This window comes from Macrobrachium rosenbergii, chromosome 4, assembly GCF_040412425.1.
Source record: "Macrobrachium rosenbergii isolate ZJJX-2024 chromosome 4, ASM4041242v1, whole genome shotgun sequence".
Taxonomy (NCBI): domain Eukaryota; kingdom Metazoa; phylum Arthropoda; class Malacostraca; order Decapoda; family Palaemonidae; genus Macrobrachium; species Macrobrachium rosenbergii.
The window spans coordinates 50,702,793-50,713,399 of NC_089744.1; the positions used below are offsets into that span (position 1 = coordinate 50,702,793).

Below are 10,607 nucleotides of genomic sequence, written 5' to 3' on the forward strand. Positions count from 1 at the left end.
GATTATTTAACCCCAACAATTACGGTATTAACCTATTTTCAAGGTCAAGGGGTCCAACACATGTCAATAATCATCAAAATTTGGATACGGTTCGCAAAACTCTTTAAATATATTAATCGAGCACAAAATTTTTGCCTTATTTCACTGGCCTCTCAATTTCCAATGTCATCTAAAAGGCCTTCTGCCATCTCCTCCAGAATAGCATACTGTATTAGGTAAGACATGCGAATTCTGATTTGCCATGTTCCAAGAAACGGTAAAACTGAAAATATGATGTTTGTGCCATTCAGAGACATTCGCCCTTATACTGTGTCGAAAAGAATCAGAATTAACCTGAAGCAGCTCTTTGGACAATTTGCAGAATTGTAAAATGTGACTTGTCCTAAATAACTAAGGCCCAATTTCTGTGTAATTTTCACTGATGATCTCAAATTGTAGTATCAAGAGCAACGACCTTAACATAATATCAGGTACATAACTTTTAACTGATGAAAAGTAAATATTACATCTACATAAGATTGTAATTTCTAATATTTCAAATCTGCCATTATTTTACTATACTCATAAAGAAATAATTAGCACCAAATTTCTGGACTACAGCATGAAGTTCATCAACTGTCATGGGTCAACCAAGACAAATTCATCCTCTCATAATTATCATCACTCTTGTTCACGAAGTGCTACAGTGTACCTGCAACATTTCACTGCGTGTAAGACATTAACTAAAAAAACACAACAGTGAATCTTAAATTACATAATAAACCTCTTTCTCCATCTATTCCACCAACACTTATGCTGTATGCCAGAACAATCAATTCCTAACTCAGTATTAACCTAAGTGTGTAAGGGAATGTGGTGATGCTTGTTCATGGTATTAACATTCTCTGATGTTCTTGTTGTCTCTCGAATTAACCACAATAATCCTTTTTTCCCTTGTTCCAGGTTAGCCATCAGGTATATTCGTCACCTCATCAACACCTTATCGGTTCCCCCAGAAAGTGTGTACCCTGAATACGATCCACCACCTTACAATGTAAGCAGCGTCCCACCAAATCTACGTATGCAACATAGGTTTTATCCACCTACCACCCACTCGACGCCTCATACCTCCGCTATGACAATATATTCTTCAACACATTCCTTAGATAGCATAGAGTATCCTTATATGCCTCAAGGTTTGGCAACTTCGTTGCCTCATGATTATCTTAGGGACACACTTTGGCAATCAGAGACGCAGTTAGCAGAGTATCAATACTAAGCGTCTCCTTTATTTGAGTCCATCATTCTTTTATATCTTAGGATTTACGATAATGAGTGGAGTATAACTTGTTGTGTAATACTTTTCCCAATGAAACTGACTCATATATATATATATATATATATATATATATATATATATATATATATATATATATATATATATATATATATATATATATATATATATATATATCTACTTATTTGGGCATTTAATACAAAATATTTTTCTGAGGTGGCACTTAATAGAAGGCATCGGCATTATACAAAAAACAAAACCAAAAAATGCTATATAAATATAAAGGTATTCAAGACAGAAGCAAATCCAAGCAGAGTGAAGTTGAAAGGTTAGATAACACACTGTAATTGCCATAAAGCAACCATGATACTTTCTTGTTGTCCGAGATCAAATTTCTCTATAAGCCTACGTTGCTAAGGGCTCTAGTCAGCTAAACTTACAAAGCTACTTTTACCCAACGCCTGAGACATTCTTGATTATCAGCTCTTAAGATCAAGATTAAGTTATGTTGGTCATAGTCAGGTACTAAAATGCAATAAAATGCTTTCATACAATACGCAAATTATTAAATGAAGGGGGTAAAAATTACATTATTATTATTATTAAATAATTTACCTATTTCAATATGTCTAGTTACACTATGTACTGATAATCTGCTATATTTTCAGAATGTCTCATTGAAAAAGCTAAATTCATTCCTAGCTAAAATACTGTATACTTTAAATACTTCAGTGAGCAAATGATGATACTGTGAAGTTGGAACGTACTTTTAGACACCTCCCACTTTTCAGCTGCAGTTTCACTTCCAGCATGGCTTCTCTACAAAATGGCTGTTTCCTTATTTCTTGAGAAATCTTGAGACGTAAATTAGTTCAACATAAACGAATAGGGCACCCTTACAGTGGGCTGTAACCATGTTTTAATTAGGCTTTTCTGGCAAAAGCTTACATAAAAACCTAGAAATCCTTCTCCCCAATTATTTCCTCAAAAGGTTCTTTATGGACGCCACAGTAACCCACAGCCTTGGCTGAATGTACAAAAACCAACTTGAAGTCATATTGTTTGGAAGTGACCAAAAACTAACTTTTGAACCAACCTCCTAAAAGGGCAATATGCAAATCAAAGTTTCCAATGTCTACATATAATGGGACACAGAAACTGTTGTACATGTGGGTTCTCCTTAACTTCAAAAATTTTTCTAATGCATTTCCTTAAGCAACTAAGGAATTTTTTTACCCTTTTACAACTGATTTGTTGTGGTGCAAGATATTTGCCACAGAACATCAACTGCTTAAGGAACAATTTGTTCTCTGTAGCGAAATTGAGTTGGAGGTGGTCTTCATTTTACAGCACAACGGGACAACAAATACAACTCCGTGCTTCTCATTAAATGCCACCCAACTTTACTTCCAACTCGAGCTTTCCAGTGCATAAAATCATTCTACTATGGCCATGCTGTAACTTTCAAAACTTATGTTAGGTTAGGGAAAGGCAAAGCCTCAGTGGTCAGTTGGGACAGGGTATCCAACCTGTAGTTATCTACAAAGTAGTTTGTAAGCGACGAAGCGTCTCTAGCTACGTAAGACTGTCTTGAGTAGTCAGGTTAGGTTAAAACCAAGACATATCCTTGCTAAGTGCCATATTTTTCATTACTTATTACAAGTTTAACGTTAGGGCTTGGTAAGATACTGCATTACAGTGGCATATTTCAAGTTCCGGGATACAGGCTCCAGACAGATGGAACAATACTGCTACATTTTGTTGGGCTAAAATATGGGCTATCCCTTTCAAGCATAAATGAACCATCCCCCCCCCACAAAAAAAGGAAAAATCATTTGCGAGTGTAGGTCTCTTCCCATTACATAATTACTCTTAATCCCTCATTTTATTAGCCAAAACAAGATTTCCCATTGCACTCCCCAATATTACTAGAAGGAGTATGGCAAATTGGTTAAAACACTCGCGGTAGCTTAAGCAGCCGGACAAAGTTAGCCTATGCAATTAATTTGTTACGTATCCATTTTATGGCTACATTCGCTCGTATTCATATCATGGCCTACTTGAAATTTTTTGTATAGGATTAAGAGTATTTGGCCACCACTATTTTCGCAGTATAGATAACGAAAAATGTTTTTAATTTAAAAACTTACTACCATCTAGGACTGACTAGGCTACCATCTACCTCCAAAGACTGGATTTGAACTTCTTGTTTGTTGTTAATGATGTTTAATCGCTCGCCCTCTTCATGTAGACACAAAAACAGTATACAGCAGCTAACAAGAGTCATATTTGTATCCGCATTGAATCTGAGAGCTAAACACTAACTCACTACTGAACAAGATGCCTTAAACACTTCTGAAGTTCTGAGTTGGCAAAGACTGATTTCACAGACAGACTTGAAGAAATTCAAGGAAGACGATGCTAGTTCTTTCGGTCGTGTTTGGTCTCAATGGACAGTTCGTTACAAACTTTCCAAAAATAAATGCTGGTATGTTTTTCTTTCTTCGTTAAATACCATTAATTTCAATGTAGATAAATACTTAAACGATTTAAAACTGAAAATGCCTTATCCCTAATCATTTTAACATACTGTGTAGAAAAGCCAAAGAGAAGTTAACTACGCTAGTCACCGCTACCAATTAATTAATTGCTGAAAATACCTTTGTAGTCAATGAACGTTAAACTTAATATCTTATTTTAATTAATAAGTAGCATCTTTTATTGTACATAATCACATGTAAATAATATAGTTTTAATGTTTATTCCCTATATTTTCGCCTATACACGTATTTGATGTTTGAGGCAGAGTATTTTCCATGAATGATCATGTTAGTAATGGTTGTGTTCTGAAATTTTGACTTGCAAGTCTTCATCTGAATTGTCAAAAAAAAAAAAAACTACAGTATTGTACTTGTTTAACATCTAAGTCGAAAAATGTTACTGCTCTTAACAAACATGTAGCAAACTATTGTTGTTCTTGACCTACTTTGCGCGGAAGCTATTTTTACGGCTCATCCAGACCTCTGACCCTGAACCCTGAACAATTTCGACAATTTCAAAGACAGAGCTTCGAGATTTTTAGTCCTATAGGATCCTGAAGCTGCGAGCAAAGTTCAAATCGCTACCTACGTGGCTTTGTCACTGCAACGATGCCGATAAAATCAGCCCACAAGAGTGAAATTCCACAGAATGCATTGCCTTTGGAGTTTTTTCCACTAAATCTGGAGTTAGATTTGTATACGTTCAAAAATTTAATTAATATCATTATTCTTGCTCTTATTGGTGAATTCAAGAACGAGAACTTTTCTGTGCAATTTAAACGAATCCAGCTGAAAGTTTAGGTACGAAAGGACCCTATAAGTCATCATGTTCTCGTTTTTGGAGTTCAACAGTAACCGACGACTAAATCTCACCGAAAAATTAACGAAAATGTCTATATCATTTTTCATACCCTAAATACTTTTGTCTAAGGATCACTATGAGGGTTCAACTGAATATCATTCTCAGTCTGCAATGAAAATGTCAGTCCTGGGGAGACACGTCATCATTTGCAAAGGTATAACAGGATACCTGTTGCTAGCTATCTCTGGCTAGATAGTGGCTACTAGGTATCTAACATCTAACAAACTCGCGTGTTTAGCACTTTCAAAATCCACAAGTTTTTCCCTCATACATTGAAGTTCCATACCTTCATTAAAAATGAAGGAATACAATTATTGTCAATCAAATTGGAACTAAAATTGCTTAATTTGGATTCCTAGACGTCATGTTTAGAATATCTTTCATTTAATAAAAAAAAAATAGGTAACAGAAATGTGTAGATCACTTAACCATTAACATCAGCAAGCAATGTTAAAACCTAAACTAAGTCTCAGATGGTGATCAGTGCACACACTCTATTCAACTAACTTTTTATATACAATATAAAGCAACTGAAGCTTACATTTTACTAGTCTTTTACGCCTCCTTAACGGATAATGGTTAGGGAATATACGTGCAATAAATTATTACATACCCAAAAAATATATGTACTGTAGCTATAAATACTTTTCTCTGAAACAGTCTCTACAATTTTACAAGTCTTTGAATAAATATTTGTACAGCAGAAACTCTGCTTTGTAGACTTTGAAAGATGACCTTTAATTTATACCATCTAAAGATCACAGCCAGTATGAATATGGTCCCTTGTAAATGCTCACCATGTTGCAGAAATGAAACCAATTATAGAAAACCTCTACTGAAAATTTGGACAGTATTAAATTTCACAGAGGGCGGCAGTGGAAAGAGTTAGAACTTTCCCAGTGACAGAGCTGCCCTATATGTTTAAAAAGTGGATTTTTTTTTTGTTGTTCTCTTTGTTTTGTTAGTCGTAGATACTGGAACCTCCTTGATGTTGTTCTGGCTAATGATACGCTGGGACTGCGTGGTTGATGCTTCCACATTTTTTGTTTGATTTACGTACTGCTCGTTCAGCTTCACTTTGCACTTTGGACTACGGTCTGCCCCAAGAGAGGGCTGAAAAGTTATTATATAGCTAACACTGCAAACTATGGCAATCCACGTTGATCTTGCTGTAAGTCTATCAGAAACATAATATTCCTACTACTACTCTTCAGTGACTTTGGAATAAAATTTAGGGTTTCCATCAGAAAGTCCTCTATCCAGTATAATTCTACATGGCCCTCACACTCCTTTTAAATATTTTAAGAATCTTCACCAATATGGACTCGAGGCACAAAACTAAGGTCCATCCTTTGGTAAAACGTGATTGACAATATGGATTCACCAGAGCCTACAACTAACTCAGGATAACCTCTAAAGCATTCTGCGTGTAGTCCCCATTTATGTACTGTACATATTTTGCACTTCTGTTATAATTATCAACCGATTTCCTTCATCAGTACCATTCGTTTTCAAAATTTCATTCTCCTATGAGGGATATACCTATAATGTACCTTATTTGGTATACTACAGACAACTTGTAATTTTTTCAGTCTCTTTGGACCCAAACAACACTGCTCTCTCTCTCTCTCTCTCTCTCTCTCTTACACTTTTCCTGGGCTTCCTTTGATCTTTCAGCTTTGTCTTTTTCCAATTTCCCCTCTCAATAAAGAACATATCCTTGTGGCTAATGCTATGGTTACAGAAATGTGACTTAGGTCCGGTTTAACTACTTTATAATAATAAACCAGATACTGTATGATGTTACTATTTTCTTCATATACAGAAATGGGTCAGTTAGACCTCAAAAAAAAAATAAAACAAATTAGAACAAGTCTTCACTATTATTTCACAAAGTGAAGAAAATAGCATCTAAGATGTATCCGCTTCAAATCAACATTTCAACCATTCCTTTTAAAGCTTCGTTGCTTCTGGTTACTATGGCTATCATGTGTTGTAAAATACTCTGCCTGTTATATTAGGTTAACATTTGGAATTTCTAGTCAACTGAACTTTACATATTGTTAGGTTCTCTAATGGTACAATAAAATCAAATACTGTAATGTCTTTTAGATTCATTTACCTATGTTTTGCAGTTGCTGTCTTTTTGTCATGTAAGTCACAGTAGTATTTGAAAATTTTCATCTTGAAAATGTCCCACTTAGCAGTGAAATCCAAGATCTCAAGAACTGAAATGATTGGATGAGAGTTCAAAAGGGTAGAGGAGAAAAGTAGTAGGTATGGAAGCAAAAAGACAAGGACCAGCCACTGGGTAGGCCCAGAAAATCATGGAGAAGGGGCACAGATGAAGATGTCAACTACATATGAATTCACACAAAAAGTGCACAAGACAAATGAGAGTAGATAATTCCTTTTACATCTCACACTGAAAAGGGAACATCTTTTATGAAACTGTTAACAACAATGATGGTGATTGAATAGTTTTACTATTTAACCCCTATCATTGTTATGTAACAATTTTAATGTTATGTAACAATTTTAATGGTTCAAGACTGAATTTTGAGTCCCATTATTACTAGAGTGGTTCAATGAGGCAACTATATCAAAATTCTAGACTCTCAGTACCACCCCATAAAAATTGCTTACATAACAAGGGCGAGAGCTGGATAGGAAATCAACTGAAGCATTGGACAATAAGGTGGAAAGGGTGGAAACAGAATGGATAAAAAATATGATTAACAAACCGCCAAGCTAACTAAACTGGGCCAGTGACAAAATGTACAAAGATTTTGTAACTTTGAAAGGGTTTACCTTGCTCCTCGTAAGCTTGAAACATACCTTCATACTATATTCAAAGATAAAGCTTATGATAACTTGACTATATTTCACTGTTCTATCTCTAAAATCTCGACATACAGGAATACCAAAATTATTCAACAGTTGTGAAAGTATTACATTTTACCTCAAGACCTACATTTATTAACCTTAACTTGTCAGCTTTGGGTACAATGATAAAGATGTGGGTTTATTAAGTAAACACTTCAGCCACCTAACCATACAATACAGTAGAAACAAGAGCACATCATGTGGCACAATGTGCAAATAATTTGCAATATAGGTCCTCAGAGTGCAACCTGATGCTCATAGTCAGTAACTGTGGTTGGAAAAAGGAATTATGGAAGGTCAGTAATCACATACTTCTACATGCCTTTCTGCATATAGTACACAACAGCACTTTGGTAAGGGAACCACAAAATTTGTAACATTATGCACCAGACACCATGTACAGTCTGTAACAATTATACTGTCCATGTACAGGAACAGAATGACCTAGAAAGGAAAGCTGACAAAAATATCTAATACTTTCCGAATATTTCAATCACTGGTCTGATTAACTTGCCCAAACTTAATAACAAAATAACCTTAATGGCTCCACTGCAAAAAGGCCTTACAGAACCAGCAGTTATAGTAACATGGGCAAGTGGATAAAAGACACTTGTCTCACTAATCTAAACTTGACCCTACCTTGTTCACGAGACACCTAAGGATGCTTATAAAGGTACACATCACTATAAACCCTAAAACTGCAATGAAATATAGACATTTCTCAAACTTACCATCCAGTTACCCTCAGCCATTGGGAAGAAAAAGTCCCAGAAAAAATACCCCTCCTTTACATGTTTTCTTTTGTATAGCAAGGCACTGCCAACTTTCAGCTTCATGGCAAGCACTCACTGCAAATAGAGTCTTGCTGAAAATTAATTTCTAGTCACACATAAACATGCAAACTGTTTTATCGGTTTACTGCCACTGTTGCAGAAGCATCATATATACTGCTGGAAGAAAGACACTGCTAATGACTGGCAGGTGCTTTAAATACAGTGTTCAAACTGACCAAAAGTCAAACTAAACCCCTGCTGTAGAACTTTGTCTTGTCACACTTCATTAATCACTTCACTTTTCTAGACCTTGAGCTACCACCTAGCCAAGCTGTATTGATCATATATCTACCCTGTTCAACAAAATGGCTTTTGTATTATGTTTTTCAGAGTTACCTGAAGCAATCCCACCTGCACAATGAAACCATTTAGTACCATCTCTCACTCCAATGGCAAAAGACCTTGTGGAACCGCTGAGAAATTCCACCACTCATGTCTTTATTCAGGCTGACCATTGTTTGATTTGTCTTTTATACTAAAGAGAGCCTACACAGGATATCATTGTTTCTAAATACTTGAAATATTCAGCATCATTAATCCTTTCTCCATCTCATTATTTCATCCATTTGAGCCTAATAAAACCTCAGTATTTGTATTATTCTTAGATTTATTTTCATTCTATTAAGCAAGCTTTGTGACCTTGTGGTATTTTGCCAATTAAAACAGCATCATCTGCATATTTTAAGTCCATCAAGTTTATAGTGTTTTTCCAGCCTAATCCCTCCCTTTCTATTACCATTTTTTAACAAAATCGAGATTGGCAAATGGTGAAGGTGAACAACATTCCTTCATAGCACTCCACTAATTACTGTGAATTCACTTGACAAGACCCTGGTCAACATTGACTTTGCATCTACTTTGTTCATGGATAATTTTAGCTAGCTTTACATACTGAATGTCATACTGACACAAGAGCTTCCATAATTTGGTCTGTTTGTGCTATCAACTGCCTTCTCATAAAGCAAAAGCCATCAGAGGGGGATTTTTCAGTTCTACACAGCTACACAATATGTCTTAACGTTGTCTTAATGTAAGTATGGAATGGAATATAAAATTTTGGCCAAAGGCCAAGCAGTGGGACCCATGAGGTTATCCGCCGCTGAAAAGGGAAATTGAGAGTAAAGATTTTAAGTGTAATGGGAGGAAAATCTCACAGTTGTACTATGAAACAATTTTTAGGAAAGGGTGGAAAGATGGAAGGGAATATGAACAGAGGTACTGTAAAAAGAATGTAAGGGGTTGCAGTGGGCGACAAAGGGACACTGCAAAGAACCTAAAGTAATGCCTACAGTGCACTGACAGCATCCCCTATGTTGGCCTAAAAAGTGGATGCAGCTTATGGCTGAAAAGATGCTGTAAACATCCCCTATGGGATTACTCTAATACAGCATTCATTTTCCATTCAAAAACAAACCCTATGACAAGTCTTGTTATAGAAATGCTATTCTAATATCTAGTGTCTGGCCTTCAACCTTCCCTCTACAGAATACTACATGGTTTCAACTCATGTTTGTTCTCCACTTTAAACTCTCCTGTCCAGAGGTGCTCTTCAAAACACCCAGTATAACTTTCACTCATTCCTCTGCTTCAAAAATGAGATCAGTGCTTACTCTAAGAATGACACACCCATTACTAAATTTCATCTCAAATCTCTCCTCAATAATGCCATATACCAAATATTTCTTCCTCCTTTTGTGCTCTACTTTTACCATTTACCCAACTCGTACTTACTTCTTACTTCAACAATCTTACCACATCACTTATTTGCTACCCTCTCTCTCACACGAGGTTCTCCACCTCAACAGCATTTAATTTACACCAAACCTAGGTACTTGACATCTGCTTAGGGCATCACTCCTCTCCTCTGTAATCTTTTCCCAGCTATTTTATCCATCACTTCACATCTAACTGTTGATGGTGTACTATCTCCTCCATTTCCAAATCTATTGTGGTTGTCCATGTTCTTTTCCAGCCTATTCCTACTCTTACATAAAGCTTGCTTTTGACACTTAATACTTCCTTCAGTCACCTCCCAGCCCTCTTCTATTTACCACTCTCCATCTTGAATTCTACCATCTGTTGATCTTGTTAACTACTGGAATGGGGATCCCATAACTTCTAAGTGTAATGTCTCCAAGATAATTTCTTGTTATTTCTCTGTTCCACCTTTATAATCTAGCTTTTCTATTGTTCCTGATGAAAAAGTAATT

At 35.9% G+C, this 10,607-nt stretch overlaps 1 protein-coding gene and 1 long non-coding RNA gene across 6 annotated transcripts in view; one reads left to right on the forward strand and one right to left on the reverse strand.

Annotated features, from left to right (window-relative positions):
• Positions 1-3,734, reverse strand: part of LOC136834325 (uncharacterized) — an 85,316-nt gene extending 81,582 nt beyond the window's left edge. For all 3 annotated transcript variants that reach the window (XR_010851744.1, XR_010851741.1, XR_010851742.1), the window contains exon 1: positions 3,427-3,734. This is a non-coding gene — a long non-coding RNA (uncharacterized lncRNA). The remainder of the gene's footprint in view (positions 1-3,426) is intronic.
• The window catches only part of LOC136834309 (mucin-17-like), a 51,700-nt gene extending 44,920 nt beyond the window's left edge, over positions 1-6,780 (forward strand). For all 3 annotated transcript variants that reach the window (XM_067096750.1, XM_067096772.1, XM_067096761.1), the window contains exon 8: positions 943-6,780. In XM_067096750.1, coding sequence (XP_066952851.1) covers positions 943-1,258 — 316 coding nt within the window. In that variant the 3' untranslated portion in view covers positions 1,259-6,780. The remainder of the gene's footprint in view (positions 1-942) is intronic.
• Positions 6,781-10,607: the final 3,827 nt, after the last annotated feature.